At 42.1% G+C, this 20,107-nt stretch overlaps 2 protein-coding genes across 2 annotated transcripts; one reads left to right on the top strand and one right to left on the bottom strand.

Annotated features, from left to right (window-relative positions):
* Window positions 1-3,176: 3,176 nt before the first annotated feature.
* Window positions 3,177-13,968, bottom strand: LOC149299070 (protein arginine N-methyltransferase 7-like). The gene is made up of 17 exons (XM_089486450.1): window positions 13,874-13,968; window positions 11,006-11,042; window positions 10,701-10,850; window positions 10,506-10,614; window positions 9,964-10,076; window positions 9,219-9,448; window positions 8,655-8,835; window positions 8,001-8,128; window positions 7,384-7,519; window positions 6,717-6,800; window positions 6,503-6,550; window positions 6,258-6,347; window positions 5,635-5,796; window positions 4,417-4,491; window positions 4,001-4,161; window positions 3,439-3,535; window positions 3,177-3,341 (listed from the first exon to the last, which is right to left on the bottom strand). Exons 1-17 carry the CDS (start codon window positions 13,966-13,968, stop codon window positions 3,177-3,179), a joined length of 2,061 nt encoding a protein of 686 aa, XP_089342576.1.
* A 765-nt stretch (window positions 13,969-14,733) lies between these two features.
* Window positions 14,734-17,444, top strand: LOC149299069 (putative RNA polymerase II nuclear localization protein SLC7A6OS). The gene is made up of 5 exons (XM_089486574.1): window positions 14,734-14,904; window positions 15,654-16,010; window positions 16,407-16,610; window positions 16,824-16,944; window positions 17,362-17,444. Exons 1-5 carry the CDS (start codon window positions 14,737-14,739, stop codon window positions 17,442-17,444), a joined length of 933 nt encoding a protein of 310 aa, XP_089342700.1. The 5' UTR covers window positions 14,734-14,736.
* The last annotated feature ends 2,663 nt before the right edge of the window (window positions 17,445-20,107 follow it).

The raw sequence follows: 20,107 nt of genomic DNA, 5'->3' as shown, positions 1-20,107 counted from the left end.
GTCAGCCTTTAAGCATCTTCCGACCAGCACTAATAAGGGCTCCGCGTGTCCGTTCTGTACGCTATAATCCCAATTCTGCAGCTGCTTTCTCTGTAGCCAAATAAAACACCGTCGGGTATTGCATGGAACTCAATAATGATAAAACTAGCCCCAAATATATCTATAATATACATAGAAGCCAGAGATCCCTGGTATAAAAGCTTCAGCATTAGCTCTAAATGCGCATTTGTCTATAGAAACATACTAATCTGCCCCAAATGCATGCAATGCGACACTCAATTCCCTCAAATCCATTTCTGTCGTTGAGGTTCACGTTGACCTGAAATGCCAATTCTAAATAAATAAATAAATGTTCAATAAAGACACTATAGGTGGGGTCTGTCTCGGCAGGAACGGGTACTATGGAACGAGATTATTTAAGGCTCAGGGGTGGGTCGCTGGACGTTGCCCAGATGTTGTCTAACAACCACCCCATGACCATCAGCAGGCATCAGGTGGAATACAAATCATGGAGGTTACAGATGCTTCCTATCCGGTACTCTGTAATTAACCGATCACATGGCAGAACTAATTAGAAGAAAACCATCCATGGGTCACTTTAAGGGGTTCATCGCAATAGTGGGGTGTTGTGGCTTCTCTAATGTCCTTTTCGGGTACACAGTTCTGAACCTGGAGCGATCACCATGTGCCAGAATTGCTCTACAGAAATGCCTACAGTATCTTCACCAGAGGGGCCGAGGGGCACGGTTTCTTTTCTGGTTAGAATACGCTACTTCCGTGGTTTTGCGCAGGATTCTGCAGTAAGAGCTTTGGATTCCGCTATTAGATACTTGGTTAAATTCCTCCTGCGAGCGGCCATCTGGACCCCGCGCTATCAATAACAAGACAGGAGAACGGACGGATTTTAATATTCAACACTCATCACCCACACGTTCCATCTGTTTGAAAACATTCCGGGAGCTGAAGGTTTGACACGCAGGAGATCTCCAGAACAGACAAAAAAACAACAAGGCCGAAATTAGAGAAATCATCTGGTAAAGAGCCGTGGGATTTAACACCTGCAACGCTGGGCGATCCAAAACAACACAGAACAGCATATGGCACCACATGGCGGAAGGTAAAAAGGCCCAAAACGCTTTAGGAATCCACTACCCGGGGCAACGCTGCATTTGCACGGGTATCCCAGACGCGATGGTGCCTTTCCAAAATAATAGCAAACAAACCTAAATTCTCTCATTTCAAGTCAAAGCAGAGACAATAACTGAAACCCCCAAAACCAGAAATCAGCACGTAGAACGCGTAAGCGCAAAACCTACAGAGCAATCATGTGTGTTCATTATTATATATATATACCAAGTGGTAACGTATACTGCGACAGAACACGTATGATCATCTGAATTATATCTCAATGAATATAACTGATAATGAAAACACCGCGATGCATAGCCTACAGAGTATCTATAGGTTTCACTTATAAGCACTTATGTACACGTGAATCGCTATAAAATATACCCTAAATGGATAAATGCGCTCTGAAATCTGGCAAAGGGTCCAACATTTCACAAACAAGCATGAGAAAGGGAAACCCGTGGCCGAGCTGTCCTTCATAATGTGGCATTTACCACCTATTTCGCCCAACGCGGTTGCTGCAGTAATGTAATCAAGCGAAAGGCTTATGCACCGGAGAAGCATATTTTATTCATTTAAATGGAATCTAACAGTTTGTAATATCCATCGACCCAGCAAGATGCTAGAATTTAGCAGGACTCATGGAGCGAGTGGTCATAGAAACAGAGAATTCGACGGCGGATAAGAACCATTCGCTCTCTGTGTTAACCTCTGCTGCATCTGCTGGGAGGCTGTTCCACTTATTTTACAAGTACAGAGACACCAAATGTTTCCTTTACAAAGGCAATACGCGAGAGTGATCACCCAAAAATATGCACCTAATTTCAAAGCAGTTGGTGAAATAGATTTTATTAGCCCCCAAACATTGCTCTGTGTATTCTACTCAAAATCTCTGAGTCTGGGAGGTGGCCCAATAAAGATGTGGGTGGCCCACCAGACCCAGGCAGCTCGAAATCCCATTACTGGATTCCGAGGCACTGAACTCGAATGGTGTGACCTTCCTCCAAGGCAATCAGGGGTCTGTGTGGTATATTAAACCAAATTATTCAAAACCAGTGATATATATATATATATATATATATACACACACACATATATTATATTATATTATATATATATATATATATATATATATATATATATATATATATATATATATATAATTCAGCCTCTTCACCTTAAAGCAGCAGTTAGCATTGCTAAACCATTCATGAAAGCACATTGAGCCAAATCGCATCAGGGTTTTTGGGGAATACCATTTACCTTATTAGCGAGAAAAAAATCAATTGTGTATGACGCTGAAGTTATTCACTATCCCGGTACGGATATAAAGCTTTAGAACGAACATGCCACGGGGACGATCTGTGTTCTTCATAGAAAGAAACGTAACAGGCATCGAACCATAAAAAGTGCTAATTTTCCATGTTAACAGGACAGGATATACAAACAATATTTAATTACAAGTCCAGGAAATAATAGTAAATCGGATTAGCTGTATAGGATATTTAAACACTGACAGTAAACAGCTGACATCAGTGAACGGCAGATTAGTTAATTCAATCAGTAAAAGCAAGAGACTGGAAAAACTCTGAGAAGACAGTCAATGGGCGAAAAGGAACCATTACTCGATTGCATCTAAGTAAGCATTTAATCTGGGTATGTAATAATATCAGTTACAATATAGAATTTAATCTGTAATAAAAGGCTGATGGGAATATATATATATATATATATATATATATATGAGACTGCAGACAAAGGGTGAGATTAAAGATCCCGTCCCTTATCATATTAACTGCGCATTATTCATCAACAGTCTCAAGAACAGCGGAGAGGAACTGCTTTGTGAAATTGCCTTTTTAGTTACCTTTATGATAACGATTACTGGTTGATTTAATGCACAATTTAAAGATGGAATTCGATCCAAGATCCAGGATTACATTGAACCACACACACACAAACTGGTATATAAAACAAAATATTTTATTAGTATCTGATAAATCTCCTTCAGAGAATGGGGAAATAACACTGGGCGGCTGAGTGAATTGCTAGGAAAGCGGCGTGAAGCGCATGCGGATGTCTCCCGTTTTGGGGGTGAAAGTCAGAGAGTAAGAGATGGAAATGGAGATGTGCGACCGAGCTGGCTCCGGATCCAACAGTGAACTGAAGAAATAAACGCCTTGTTTGCGGTTTGGATACCAATGACAGTCGCCCTATAAAAGGAGGAATAAATCAGATTCTCTGTACAGATCTCTGTATCTGCTGTTTTACTCATTTCAAATAGCAAACAGGTCACCAAGCATCACTCACATTCTCCTCGGACACGCGCAGCAGCCCGGTACTGACGGAAATGTCCTCCGCTAGCTGATACTCCATCCACAGGACCACCCCGTGACACTCCCCGGACCTGGGGGGCCGAAGGAAATCAATCAATTCCGAACAAACAGTTTATAAACAGAAGGAGCGCTTTAAATGTCTTCTATGACCAAGTGTTACCCTCCAACTATAACTCAGGGGTTACGGTTCATTAAATATTAGAGAAGTCAGTTACCTGGAATTACACAAGGCATTGGTGGATGGATTTAAGAGAATTATTGGCACATATTGGAACCGTATACCGTTATTTTTATTGTATTGATTTACTTGAAATGATTGTTGCATAAATTATGGATGTTTTAGGGGGTAACAGCCTTGTAGGAGACCTCAGTTTGATAGCCCTGGTCTACAATATGTCAGTAGTTAGTAAATCTTTGTAGAATTAAGAGATCTGTAGGTATATGGATCTTGACGAATATGGCTCTTTGAGCAAACGAGGGGGCCTTTTCTTTATATTATCTGTTTTTGATAAACACTAGTTATTAATTGTACTCACCGCACCAGATTTAAAGAACCTTCTGCGCTCATCTCCTCTGTTGGGACCAACTCTCGAAAGTCAAAGGTCATAACCTTGGTGGGGTCAGACAGGGCTCTGCAGGGATATTCCCAAAGTGGGTGAGGTTCGGCCTCCTGGGACTCCCGGAAGTTTAGAGAATTCTGCCCCCCAAAATAGAAAATCCGAACAATGAAAGTATAAGTATACAAAAGCAATAGTCACAGACTAATTGACATAGGGGCCTAACATGTAAAAGTAAAGACGTAATGAAGCCGTGCGTATCAGAAAGACAGCGGTGATGTGGTGTGCGCGGTCTACCTCAAACACAAGCCAGCCCGTTAATGAAACGCATTAATCACTGACGCCACAGACAGAGAACGGCCCAGTGTGCCCAGAGAACCCATAAAACGCCAAACCTTGATCATCTCATCCATAATGCTGACATCAAATCCCTCACAGGTCCCGCAAGGGCTTCGGATCCTCCAGAGATCCTTAAAAAAAAAGAAAAAAAGAAAAAAAATACCAATTTTCAAATATTTCCCCCAATAAAATCCTGCGCATTCACCGGGTAAATCCGAGACCAATTAAAACATTCTAATTGCTGCAGCAAAAAATATAATTTCTCTGCAAAGTATTCAAGATGTTATCGTCCATTCAGTGGACCTTCTGAAACGATGAATGCGGCTGCCGTAAGAACGAAACTATAATTAAAGCGGAGAATCAAGATGATATTTTTAAAAAGACACATTAAAAGAGTTTGTAGATTAAATGAGGTTTTTTTTTTTTGTTCCGGTTCTCATACAATGAAATAAAATAACATATTTATCTGAGTGCAAGGAAATTGCGGGACGTATGAATATAATCAGAAGGGCCGACTCCGGCAGCCGGCTGATGGCATAGTCTCGGCTCTATTCACGGTGTACAGAGCGTGACTACTTCACAGAGGACGGGACTCGTACGGAGAGCAGATAAACCACGTATTTAAAGCGAACAGAGATAATAACAGAGGATGCGTAGCTGGGGACAGGCCAACTGCGTTCGGGTAATTACTTCTTGTTTTGATCAGCCTCGCAGCCTTTTCTCGTAAAAAAAAACGAAGGGAAAATATTAGCTGCTCTTTTAAATATCGTTTTAATTAACGTCTTCGTCTCAAAATCTGCTACCCGACAAAAAAGCAGTCAAAAGGACGACGCATGAAAACCTAATTGACTCCTTATAAGAAGTCGCCAGTTTAAAAGGACGGCTGTAGATTTACGTTGAGAAAATAAATGGAAGCGGTGTCACCAAAAAAGTGCATTATTCAACATATTCAATGATAACGCACCCATATGGTTTTAATAGTAACCTTGTGATGTCTAATTACTACTCATAGGAGTCTGTATACATATTGTATGTCATTGTTTTGGATAAAAGGCGCGTATAGAGAACGTATAGTCGCGCCACCTAAAAGGACTACACAAGCATTTTAGGGGCACCTCTCTCTTGGTCACCCTTGCCCTGGAACGGAAGCGATAAAGAAGCGAAGTTTATATGTCCGCTAACAGATTCACTTTGGGCAAGAGTCCCTTAAGGACAAAACATGACTGACAAGGACTTCCTTTTAGCAGTCCCCATAATAAATATGAGTTTGTCACCTTGAACTCCACTCCCAGGACGTAGAGAGATGCGTTGAGGGGTAACACAGCGCAGCGCGTGTCGAGCTTGGACGAGAGAGCCGTGCGGGCGTACCAGAAGTACAGGTTGTGCCAGGGCAGGAGGCTGGTGGTGAAGAAAGGCTCGCCAATCAAAGCAGATATCTACAAGACAAAATGCAAGAGAAGTCCGGCGGGTGCTAGAGTGAGAACCTCAAGTATCTAGAACCTCAAGCATCTAGTTCTAGAAAGAGTCTCTGATTTGGGTTTTCAAAAATCAGTCCTTGGGCATCACTTTCAATAGAATATCTGCCCTCTTAAAAATCTATATCTTTCAAGGGAACATACATCCCTTCCCCAAAAGTCACTATTAATTCATCTAAACGATGAGTCAATTCCTTGGGTGGGTTTAAAACGTCTTGACTAATATGATAACGTTTCAAGAGAAAATCCATCATTTAAAGCAGCAAACGCGTTTCTGTTTCTGTCACGGCATGGAATTAGCTCATCATCTGAAAACGTCATGTACTGATGTACACTTTTTAAGTGGCTAAATTTGAAAACCAGCCCCCCTGTGTGCATCAAGTCATTACATTCATACAGTGTAAGGATGTCTAATAAGTTACCTTCCCATCTTGGAGGTCGGCGGCAGTGACACCGTCCGGAGGTTTCTGGAGGACTCTGATTTTATCTCCGAGTTGATTGGTTTGGAAAAGCTGGAGACAAACGGATTGCTTGTCGTTTATAATTCAATATACATTAATATGGTAATAAGAGTTCTTCACAAAGTACCAGCGATGGGTAACGGTAGAAACAATGGATTCATTACAAACGACTCAGATAAGAGTAAGACATAATCGGTCCCACTAACCTTCTCCATGAGATGTTGGGACATAGAGGAAGACTCTAAAGTGTAAATCTGCAAACAAGAAGAAACAGGGTGAAAAATATTTATTCAAAGAGTTTTATCATCTGTGTTTACAGAGATCTCTCTATTCCATACACATAGCAGTGCAGAGGGTGATACAATCTGGGCGATGTATGCAATGACGGCATTGCACGTTGCACATTGTACAGATAATCACCTGTGTGGCTCCAACAGAGTGTGCTAGGAACGGAAGTAAACTCCCATCACTCACACACAGACACACACTGCTCGGGGTGAGAACCTGCGGAGAAAGGAACACACTCTGTAAACCCTATCACATGTGCCAGCTCTTCCGTCCCACGTCCATGCGGTTCCAGTAATATCAAACCATCAATGCAATAGCTAGAGATTTTCCCAAACAGACTGGTAACCCGTGATAAGTTTATGGGGCAGAGTTTAGGGGCTTATCCTGAGATAGCCAAGATGCCTTCAAGAGGAACACCTCTCAAGCATCGGAACAATTAGCTAGGACGTAAGAAACACGTGTACTCTTGCTGTGTTCCGTAGTGACATTATTTACATGTGTGTTTGGACACCGGCACACTCGAATGCCCTTGAGTGACTCCTTACAGAGCTGACACGGCAATCACAGATCCCCCAATGCATTAAAAACTATGCCCCAGCACCTTCAAAGGGCAACAATATCAGAACATCTACAACATTCTGTGCAAAGGCGGTAGCATCTCTCTCTATTAACGAAGGACCACAATATCATTTGGGTGATAGAGATTGCTCGGATTGAATCATACCACTTGCATTTTGATCATTGATACTGGCGCTTTCAGGGAGAATGTATTAGCGGCTCCTACAGAGATGCTCCTCACCTTCCTTATGGCCTCTCTGTATCGTTCAATCCTGTGCCGGTCATTCAGTTCCCCAAACCGAGCTCGGTTCCACGTGATATGGGCTCCGCAGTGGCATGCCGGACGTTCCAGAGGTACCTGGGTCTGTGCTTCTACACTGATGTATGCAAGGAAAAAGGAATACATGTCAGTAAGCTACTGCACATCCAGATCTACCACTCTACATCATAATAAATGGCTCTGAAATGGGTAGGAACATCATTATTAAAGGTGCTGTCCAGCCTACTCTGCTGAATTGAACACTTAATTAACTCAATGTGGCATTGGAAACATCATTGCAGGTAGAGAAAACCTTAAAATGGACACATTTCATTTATAAGGCCAATTGTCCTTTGACCAAGAAAGCCCACCCTTCCACGACATGCCAACCCAAACATAAACGGATACAAATCCAAATTGCAATCAGGCTTTATATATGAGCTCTGTAGGACATGCACTTCCCATCATTTTAAATCATTAAGTTTGAGTATCCAGCCATATCAGATGCACTCTTTTAAACACAACTCACAGGACACAGTCACCCCGACATGGTTAGACCCACTAAGATGTACTTATCCGAGGGCCACAAAATGGATTACCTAGGTTTGGTTAGGCTGTACCAGACACAGTAATCATCCTGATGGCCAATTAAACAAAGCTCCTCTCCTTGCTTCACCTGCAGTTCCTCTGGTAGGAAATAGACGCACTGCATCCAGTGATCCCTCCACTGCCGGCGAGAAGACGAGTGTTAGAGAGAGTGTCAGGTGAGACAGTACTGGCTGATATAACATCAAACCACACGGAACACATTCCAGCATTTCAACCTTTATTTACCAGCCATGATATTTCTCCAAAACAGCTTTCTAGTGAATTCCCCTTGGTTAATGCAGGAGTTCACTGTATAAACATTTCCCATACACTGGGGAACCTATAGCACATATCAACCATAGGATAATGTGTTATGGCTAATGTTAAAATACAATATGATTGTACATGAGGTCAGATCAAAAGCAGATAATCTAAGAAAAATTCAAGACCAAGATAACAATAAGTGTTTTACCATCCAGCTGTCAGTTTCCACTGATATGCCAGGTAAGACATTTATTTTACACAGATGTGCCCGAGGCTTTGCTATTCCCTTAATTCGCCATTCTATGCTGGGATGATGATACGCAGCCCAACACTACAGCCCCTGCCTACATTTCATAAGTGAGGTCACATACTGTAACTAGACAAGCACACATTATCCTTACCGGAGCGGGCTGCACGGTGGGATAGGCCCAGCTTGGCTTCATACTGCATACTATAGTCCCTTCAGGGTCCATGTCTATGTCCCACCAGGACAGCACCACCTGAGCTGCCCCGTCGGCCTCAGACCGGAAACGTACGGGGTGAGACACCGCAGAACTGCTCACTTGCTCGCTGAAATCTACGCTGCAGAGAAGATACAAAAGGGTTGGAACCACTCACATGCTATACACTTCTGTTTAAAGCTTCCACGTATTTAACAAATTAAATGTAAATACAAAATGAAGTGGGAACTGTTCTAACTGTAACTATGTAGGTAATACAGGTTTCTCCAAGGATTTATGACAAAGCGATGACACACAAGAGCCAAGATCCAACAGTCTGTTCTTCTCCCAGGGATGCGATTGGTAGCTTTAAAGGATTCATATCTATCAGATACTTGGATTTCCTCAGGAGAAGAGTAGACAGCATCTGTGGCCCAAGCCGCTTTGGAAGCTCTGTTACTGGATTCCAGTCAAACCTGCCAAGTGCTCTTAGGAGTCAACATAATGCATCAGGTTTAACGTTACCGGAATACACAGAGGACGTCGCTTAGTTTCGTGAATTCACTCGGCCTCAGCTGGCTAAGCTGCACATCACACACCGACGGGGCCCCGGGGCAGCTCTCCATCTCAGGCGGGGGTCGGATATCCACCGAATCCAAACTCAAGGGGAGCAGCTTGTTCCAACTCCACAGCCTTTGGGACTCCACAAGAAGGGCATAAACGGTGGCCCTGTGAGGGACAGCCTCCCACTGCTCCTGATGAAATAACCAATGGACAAGAAATTTCGTTCACCCTGAGGAAGAAGAGATCTGTGGCAGGGCCAGCGTTATCTGATCAGCTTCAGCTCCTGAAGTTCTATCACTTCTCCTCATCCTACCTTCACCTACCTACCTGAACCAATCAGCAACTTAACGGAGATGGCATAATGAGTGAGGAATAATCAAGAACAGGTAGTTGAGATGACTTCTACATATAAAGTAGGTTTCTATAACCTATATTTCGTATTTTAGGTGTATACGATGATAAAAATGTAGGATTTGGACGACAGATGCACTTTAAATAATAAATACACTTTAAAAAAAAAGACAAAATAATGTTTTTATTAAATACTGGGTTTTGTCTCTGCAAAGCTCTGGGTACCTTGGTGACAGCTTTTCCATATGGTTAACCGTGAAAATGAGGACACATTGTGTTCAGCTACCGTACTTCACCATGTGAGCATTCCTTTTTTTTAGCTACAAGTCTGCAAGTATTTTTGCGTTAAAAGTACCTGCATGAGATTGTGCTGCGCATGTTCATAGCTGGGCAGAGCACCTTCCCCGATAAGCTCTGTATCAAACAGCTCAGTAACCAGGATGTTGGCACGTTGTTCCATGTCTCCATCTGCAGAGGAAAACACGATAATAAAGGCTGAGTCCTTTAAAAACAATGCATTTCTCCAGCTGTTTAACGAGACCGCTGAAGGATCCCATCGGATATAAGACTCTTGAGTTAGACCTCCAATTCTGGAAAAAATGGACATGGTTTCCCGGCATTAATCTTCAAAAACTAAGATCAACATGGTAACAGCATCCATTCTATAGTCGCTGGGACATTTTATTAGATGAAGAACCTCCTGAGAAGAAAACTGCTCTAAGACAACGAGAGAAAGGAAGAACAGAACGTTGCCTTTTCTTGTTGGTTTGAAACACTGAAGTTTCGTTGGCGCGTGAAAGGCTTTATTTACATAACTGTGAATGGTTAAGAATGGATTCATCGCAAAAAAAATTATAATTAATAACTGCATCGGTTCCCGCATGAACGGGCTCTCACCTGGCCCCACGGTCACCTCTGTTGAATGTTTGTTAATGACCTTGATCTTCTCACCAAAACCATTGGCTTGCACGATCCTCGTGGCCGCATCAGCCATCGGCTTGAAAACCTGGTGACCAAACAAACATTCCCATGATAAAGTCTAAATCTCAGACTTGCTCCTCCTGAATTGCTAATCGTACGGGGCCTTGTCACCTCAATGGCGTAGCAGAGGTCCGCGCCAGCAGTAGCCGCCATCATTGACAGGAGTCCAGTGCCTGTTCCAATATCCAGAACTATAGCATCCTGCCCCCGTTCCTTCAGCCGTCTCACAGCCGCACAGATTCCCTGATAATACTTCTTGTTCTGAAGGAAGAGAGATGGCGTCAATAAACACCGAGGAACACTCTTTTAAAAGTTCTTTGATGTACAGCAGGCATGTGCTGCATACGATCAATTAATAACCGTGTCCTCAAATCAAGAACTTTGCCTACAGAAATGAAATAAACACCCTCACTTACCCTGTCTTTGTCATGCAGCATGTCAGCGTATGATGATCTGGGGGGGGCAGATTAAATACATTAAACAAATACAAAATCAAATATACAATATAGCAGGAACTCAAACAAGATCGTCACCTCAAACACACCACGCAAGTGTCAATACACAAAAAATAACCCCATCCGTCAAGTATATTTGAAATATTGTATACAAATCTTGCATTCCATGATATTCCATGACTAAGTACGACTCGTGCTCGAGGAACCAAACAACAACTGGCTACAGTAAGCTCTTTGCTAGCCAAGGAACGAAAAATATTAGGGGCATCTCAAGACCATGCCTGTACCCCTGGTGCCTTGGCTAACCTCGCTCTCTATACACATCAGGGTCATCTGATGTGTACCCCAATAATAAAATGTCACGTAACCCTCCATTATTTGCTGTCTGAGGCTGGAAAACATTGGACAGACACAACTAGAAAGTATTATAGTAACCAAGCCCCCCATAATATGTTTTTGTTTTTTTGAAGGTCCTAAACATCCGTTGCCCCGCATACCGTTAATCATATGCTTCTACGATCCAGTTATGGAACTATTCATTGGTTACGCTTATTATAGAAATACATTTGTTCCGAGAAAATTCATAAATATTATTGTGGGTTCACATCTGGGACGTCTAATGCACCCGACACCCCCTCTAAAGAAGAACGCAGGTTACGTACAAATAAAGCACTAAGCTGACACAAGAGAGGCAGCGCTGCAGCAGCAGCGGCCCTCCTCTTCCACGGTATGACTATTCTTGACACTGATTGGCAGCTTGAAGCAACCAATCAGTAGCAAGAAAGCCTTCCCCTTGAAATCTATGGCAGCACTTTCTGTGCTCAACAGACCCCCGAGCTGGAGCTGATATAAGGCGAGTGCATCGCAGGTCCCCCCATGTATTTGTAAAATGGACAAGACAAAAACATAAAAATACATTTAGCAGGCGCATTTAATGGAATATGGTTTTTTCAGGATTATAAAAATACAATTTAATTACAGATACTAGGACCAGATGTTCAATAAACAGTAGATATGATAAAGGAGACTTTTATCCAACGTATAATCTATGAAAAGTAACATGTGATTTATGCATACACAATACTGTAGTAACAGACATTATAATCCATACTGCGTGGGGCAACAGTATCCCCTAGTGGAAAAGATGGTAAAACAGCACATTTATTAAAAGAAAAAAAGAAAGATGACGGAAATGGTACATATATGTGAAAATACAGGCATAAATTCAAATCTTCTAAACTTTTCAATGCACTTTACACTGCTACAACATCAGGGTACATATAGTTAGCTATTATATGATTGTGTGTGTTTGTGTGTATAGAGGCAGGGGTCAAGAAATTTGGTTTTGATCTACTAGTCAGCCAAAACAATTAGGAGATAACTTTTCCCCCCTCAGTCCCATTTTTATTGTCATACATTACCCTGTGGTCTGCGGTTAAAGGATGTTTATTGGGGCAATACAACATAAAAACACATCTTTCTTCAGCGCTGCACCGCTTTGTATGGTACTGCAGTTATTTTACACCATAAAGACTCAAAGCTTGTATGTTTAACCATTATTCCTACACTCACACACACCATACAGTAATTAAGTAATTTGGTAATTTATCATCTAGGATGGAGAATAACCTCTTCGTTAGACCTTACATGGGTGGAAGTGTGAACCCGTCACAGTAACAAACACACAATAACATCTTATGCTCACTAACACCATACAGTAACACACACGCTAATGTCTCGCAAACACTAACACCTAACAGTAACACACACGCTAACATTCTACACTCGTGCACACACACGCCAACACCATACACTAACACACACTTATGTTAATGCCATACTGTAACATATACAACACCATACACGCAAACACTACACTCTTATACACACGCACACACTATCCAACAATATACACACACACTGCTAACGCTACACATATATAAAATTACACTCTAACACTATGCCCACATACACAATAAATCTGGAGCTACAGTACAGTAGACTAGACTGACTCTAGCACTGTACATATACACACATACACACTGACTCTGACATAACAGTATAAACACACACTTACAGACTGACACTACAGTAGAGATATACATACACTATCTACCCCCTCACTTCGTAGAGACCTGCCACGCCGCTGCCCATCTTCTGCCATTGTGAACCTGGCACCCTATGCTTTCCTGCAGGGGCCCAGCGGGGTCACGTACCCTCTTCACCGTGCTCCAGCAGGAATGTGTAGAGTGCCCGATTCACAATGGTAGCCCTGGCCAGTTTTTACTCCATTCTCCCGCACAAAGGTCCAACAATTCATGTCACTGATTGGCTTCTTCAAGTAGCCAATCAATGGCAGAAAAGCACTCCCACTGATTTCTGCACTTGCAGATCAAAAGAGACCCTCACCCACAGCATTCATCAAGCCAGTGACGGAATGGCATCCACGAGACAGACATATGGCTCCTGAATCTAAGACGAGACCAACAACTGATTAAGGTTTGAGTCTCTTCATCAGGAAAACTGGACAGACCAGATGGGCGAAACTGGTCTGATCCACCGGCAGATCCTAAGTTTCAGCACTGGAGCTGACTGGAGGAGAGTATATCACGCGGGGGGATATGTTCGGTTAAACACATCTCCTGCATGGAAAATAGCTGAAAGGAATAGAAAGGGGCAAATGGATATGGGAGGGCACCACGAACATTTCAAAGGACCATGCATCTATCATTTGCATCAATATGCCCCAAGTAATGCTTCCTATCATATTGAGGGTGTAATATTTCTTCCTCGGGTATTTCAAGTCTTCATGCCGCAAACGATACTAACCGAGCGATCTCCTGATGGTAATCATAATTTTCATCTTCCTCCACCCAGTCCACGGACCCGGTAGTGGGGTTAACGCGTCCACAGAAAACCTTCATGCTGGTCGCCGATACCTGCACGCAGTAAACGAGACACGTTACGTATTACCAGCGGCTTCTAGAAATAAGTTTTCCTTTATTTAAAGCATTTTACATTATGTCGTATTAACGGCTTTACTTATTGTAACACACATACAAGGATCTGCAATCTGGGGGGACGCGGAGAGTCCTAATGTCATACGCGCCGAAAATAATTCTGGGGAAAGGCAATTCTAAACGTCATGCGATCACCATGGAAACCAAGATGTAAATCCCCATCAGGATAGTCGGTGTAAAAGATACATTCTGTTTATTTTTGTGTAACGTATCAAAAAGATAAACGAAAAGTGTGAGGAATTAGACAAAGCAAATCCCTTAATTAAAATTGTTACATTTTTACAAAATGTCAATAGTAATAGCTACTATATGGATCTTATTTATGCATCTATACGAACTATCAACATGATATCATTAATGGCAGGAATTTACATTCTCACTGACTGTTTATTAGACATAGAGAATAATCAGATTAAACAGCATTTAGTTAATCAGTGCCATTACCTCGTCATACATTAAACACTGCACAGCAGCTGGATCCAGTAAAATCTTGTCAGTTACCGGCTCTCCTAAGTCACTGTCACAATGTTACTGGAGGCTGCCATTTACACCCACAATGCATCGTTGCGGAAGCACATGCCCTTGCCACACCCAATATGGCGGCGCCGCAGACCGCTACACCCTGCGCCCTAGATGACGACATCAGATGTGAGCCGTCGCCAATTGGTTGCTATGGAGGCTGCTGTGCTGAGGGTGAAGAGGAAGAGGGGAGCAGACCCAGCCGAGGCCCTGCTCATTAGCTGTAAGAGGCTCCGTGTGCAACAGGAGGAGGAGGAAGCGGCGGCCGGAGCTGCTGTCACAACACAAGTGTTCAGGCTCGCAGCTACTGTCAGCTCCCAGGCAAGGCCGGGGCCTAGTGGCCGTGTGCTGGGTGTCGGGGTACATGGCTGTGGGAATCGGAGGGAAGAGCAGGAGGACCGATTACCCTCACATTAAAGTCCTGGGATATTGTTATTTACATATAACCGACAAAACGTGTCATTTTTCCTTTCTGCGTCATTGCAATAAATTGGCTAGAATGACGTTGAATATGGTAGTGATCCCCATAATTTTTTGTGTATATATATATAGCACTCTATAGTACAAGAGACATAACACTATGCATAATGCATATACTTATACATGATAAGCTAGTGAGTAGCTCTTTGCATTTCATGGTATATAGATAAAAATGACATGTATGGCCACAAATGGGCCGTATGTAATCGCAAACGTTACGTGACTTAGAACAGAGGGGATTACGATCACGCGCGTAACCCACAGAGATAAGCGGTAAGAAATATTATTGAGGTTAGTCGTCTCTTTAAAACGGAAACGTCTGATCAATTTACCCTCCTTAATAAAGATCCAGAAAGCGTATACCTCTAAAATGATGGTTGCCATATCAGCGGCTCTCCAGATATCCGTGCCCGGTTACTACTGTTGCCAACGGGGAGCTGAAAGCTTTAGTGCGGTTGAAGTTTCACTTCTGCAACGTATATATATTTATAAAGATATGTGCCAGCCCGCTGTGGGATTATTGACCTATGGTCATTAATGTCGGATATTGTTACTCATTCTTGAATTGTGCGTTCTTCTTTCTCTTGTAGAATGAGTCCCTTCAAAAGTATGTTCGAGAAGCAATCTCTCGAGACCGCGCTGTGCAGATGCTGCGTCCGTCCCTGGGAAGCACCCAGAGAATCCAGCGAGACCTACGAGTGTTGAAAGATGTGCAACGGCAACACAGCCGATATCGCGTTGTCTCAAAACTTAGACCCACCTGTGGTGAGGCGGAGGCCACTGAAGATGGTTCACACCAGCCCCCCAGCCCTGATGGTGACCACTTACCTTCCGAACCCAATACGGAGGCATCAGCTCATGGAAAAGATGACAAGGAGGCCACCGGTGGCAGCCGCTTTCAGTTGTTTGACATGGTGCAAGAAGAACTGGATGCACCGCTTCTAAAGGTCCGTAAATCCATCCGGCAACGAATGATAACAGTTGCTGCATCAGCAAAGCCCCATGTGTTCGGTCAACTGAAACAAGGGCTTATCTTGGCTACCTCTGATAATATTTTAATATGTTCCAATGTATCCGGGGGCCATATAGTGAAGCCTTTACTAGTAAAATATATTGGTTTGGGTCATTGTAGTGTTTAATTTTATGACAAAAGGTTGTTGTAGCAACTGCAGATCGGGGGAATTACGTGGGACAGTTATGACAGGAGGGGTCTTCAGTATATTGAAAATGACTAAGCTAGTGAAACCTTAACCGATCACAGAAAGCTTGTGCAGTTACAGCGCTAAATTGCATGGCCTTAACATTTTCCGGGTCTAAATTACATGCTTTTGCTCATTTACCAGAAAGAAAGTAATCCCGAAACGATTTTGTGTAACTCGGTGAAGATGATCAGGGAGCACCTGGCTGTATCCGACAAAAGCAAAGGCCTGGAACATCGCGAGAGCTCGGAGGAGTTTGTATACGACATTTATTACGCGGAGGCTTCTAAGCTTGATTGGATTCAAGACATCCTCTCTGTCCAGCCATACACACAAGAACACGAGCTGGTAAGATCCTAAGAGATTGCGACAGAACCAGTAATCTGTATAGCAACAGTAGTAGTTAAGCCCTATTTTTAAGTCGTATGTATGTTTGAGTCAATTTTGCACGTAAAAAAAACAAAATTGCGATCCAAGTGCTCACCGGTTCTGGAGAATCATTCCAGACTCTGGTTGTTGGCTTGGTACGTGTCTGGTTTTACTAATACTGTTTTGTCGCAGGTCCCTGATGACCCGGAACCAGAAGAAGTATACGAAGATGAAGACGATGAGAATGAGGAAAGCAACTGGAGGAACGACTACCCGGACGAAGAAAACAGCGACATGGAGGAGAGATACCAGGGTAATTCAGATAGTGCCACTTTGTAGAATCCCTCTTCTAAACCTTTTAAACCAACCCTGTGTCTACAATAATAGCAGGGGGTCGGTTACTTTGGGTACCCCCACCTGTATTCTGCCCCAGATTTAAAATGTTACAATATGACAGATATAATAAGTGATTATAGTATAGTTCTTTATACTCTTTGGATAATGGGTCATTTTTGAGGTGACAAAGTACTCTAAGGGCCCAAGAAATGTTTTAAATTATCATTTTTATGGTCTCGTATAAAAGAAAGGTGTGAAGAAATAGGAAAACTGTTGATAAAATCCAGTTATTACAGCAAAGAGCTGAATGCACCTCACGTGTGTTTCTCTCAAAACATGCAACATTTTACTAACCATGAGTTCTGTAACCAGTTTTTCTGCCCAACATCTCCAGGTTATTACGAAGACAGTGATGAGGAAGATGCCTGGAGCACTTTCCGTCGACATAATATGCTTGAGAAGGAAGACGACGCATAGTAAAACTCTTTTAAAGGTTTACTATTTTCGATTTAGAGGGTATCTCTCTGTGCAGATCATGGAGGTATTTATCAGAAATAGGCTTAACGTTGAATATATTATCCCATCTTACTCTTTAACAGGCGAATGAGACACCTGCACAAACTGCTCTGGGGCAGAGAGTGGTGTATCAGGCTTCGCAGAGTATCATTAATGGAACCGTAACTTTATTCTTTGAAAATAACTGTTTTGCCCTTTTTTTTTATTGGTTTACGACCCCATGTAAAACAGAATGGAATAAATGCCAACGTTATCTTGGCGCTTAATATTTCACTACTACTGCCAATCATTCTCTAGGGAGGCCCGTCTCCATGGGCCTCCAATCTTGCTGTTAAATGTTTTAAATGCAAAAGAACATATGGATTAATAAAATGTTTGATGTTACTCACATTTCATGCATCACAATGGATCTCTTCAGTGTCAGGTACAAAATGCCCCTTTTAGCATGGTTTTCGGCAAATCACATTGAATACAAAAGGTGATAACAAGCAATTTGTGTTACCCTCCAAATCTTTACCCCACTAGTAAATCCCCCACTATCACACAGCTTGTGGTTATTACCCTAGTACAGTTTATACAAATGTCTTACTTAAGTGTTAAAGTGGAATTTCATGTTAAACTTAACATATGTTATTGCCCTGGATAACAGAGCAACCAGGAATGACATCTTTACCGTTTTGTATTATGAATGGCAAAGCAATTAGATCCATGAAATGCAAGTTAAAAAAACATTTCATTAATGTAGCGATGCACCTTCTCCTCTGATAACATCTACAGTATGTTTAGGAGAGTCGTTGTTCATGAACACATGAGGCCAAATTTCTACTATCTTGTTTTCTGTGTTAGAATACATGTAACGGGTACAATAATTCCTCCCGGAAAAAAATACTTTTATATTCTTTTATTCGATATAAAAGGGAATTGCATACAAAGCACCACAATGAAAGTGTCCCCACTAGCCGAGGAACTTTAACAGCTGTTGTATTGCGTTGTGGACGTAGTTCCTCTGGATTTGCGGAATGAGTTCAGTATGGTCCTGAGAACTGGGTTAAAGCGCTCAGAGACAGACCTTTGGCTCAGAGTCCAGTTTTTATACAATTTCACTCCCAGATTATTAGTTTGATCAACATAAGCAGAAAAGTAGTGTTTCAAGTCACGCAGGATTTCTCCAGGTTCCCTGGCATGTATCTATTAAATGGATGCGTTGTATCTCGCCCTTGGATGACTTATTGGGAGGACAAAAATGCAGACCTATATGGGTCTTTTCTGCTGAAAAATACTAAAAAGCTTCCTGGACGTCCGCGGTCTCTACCTCCAAGGTCGGAAAAGCTTATGTGACTTTTAATTCCTTCTCTATGAAGACCCAACACAAGATGTCACCCTCAACTAAATAAAAGCCCAATAAAAAAGGTATCAACTTCGAATATAGATTCCTTTTCTCTTGAGCTATAGCTGTTTTTCTTATTAGTGTTTTCAGTCAATCGGAAGAAGGCTGGAAATCATGTCACAATCACGGATTTAATAGCTGCTCAAACAGTGCGGGAAAATCCCACATCTCTGACATTTCATAATTGATCTTCTCTGAATGCGATCTTAAACTCAAGATGAGCCATTATTGTTGCTTTATCTTCTTCCGGTATAGGTGAAGCTACCCATGCGCATAATTAACCAATAATCAATCTTTGTATAAAGATAAGCACATTATAACTGCTTGCTTCTATGTGACAAAGCAATTGACATACAGCCTTTACCATATAGTATAAAGTGATCCTTACAGATAGCGGTCAACAGCGCATCAACATTTATTTCTATGAATGATAACCCACCATCTGTTGGCGAGCATGACTCCTGACTCAGGCACTTGCATTTAATGTGTCCACCAAGCACCCATCGATCTCTTGTTTAAATTGTCATGACACAAAAAAAATCTATATATTCTCGGGCAATTTTTAAAAATCTGGTCTGATCACCATAGAAACAGGTAGACTATATCTGTTGATTAGACCCATAATAAACATGTCAATAGCAGACAGTTTAACCGTGCAATGTGGCTGCAGCCCTCTCAATCCACTCTTATTAAAATAGTGTAGGCTTAAGGGCATATCACATCATAAAATAAATATTCCCTACACAACGTATGGAGACATTTTTGATGCATTCAGTTCTATTGGTCAGCTTTTATTTAGATTAAATACAGAAAGATCTGGCCTGCAGCCATTTTTCTTTTTTTATTATGTAAATGACATTCTAGAGGTAGCTCTCAGGTGTTATTATTGCAGGGGAAAAAACAAAACAAAAACTGAAAAAGTAATGTCCCAAATCAGTGAATTTTAACACAAAAGCTGCCTATTGTGAGATCTTAAAGAATGCAAGATAGCTGCTTGCTGTAGGCTTATTTTGGCAAAAAAATAGAACTGCCTACAAGCAACAGCATCATTTAAAAGGATAACGATATACCTTTCTTAAAATATACTATGTCGCAATCCACAACAAACTCTCGACCGCCTCCTAGTGTTGCAGTCACAGACATAAAGACACTCGAGCATCCACAGTAACGGCAGATTCGGCAGAGATGTTGCGACATACAGCTCTACAGCTCAACAACATCCAGTGTTGTGCAATCT

This window comes from Sceloporus occidentalis, unplaced genomic scaffold (genome assembly GCF_023333645.1).
Source record: "Sceloporus occidentalis isolate IW3139 unplaced genomic scaffold, rSceOcc1.0.p SCAF_29, whole genome shotgun sequence".
Taxonomy (NCBI): domain Eukaryota; kingdom Metazoa; phylum Chordata; class Lepidosauria; order Squamata; family Phrynosomatidae; genus Sceloporus; species Sceloporus occidentalis.
Note: the sequence above shows the minus strand (reverse complement) of the source record. Positions and strands in the feature narration are given on the sequence as shown.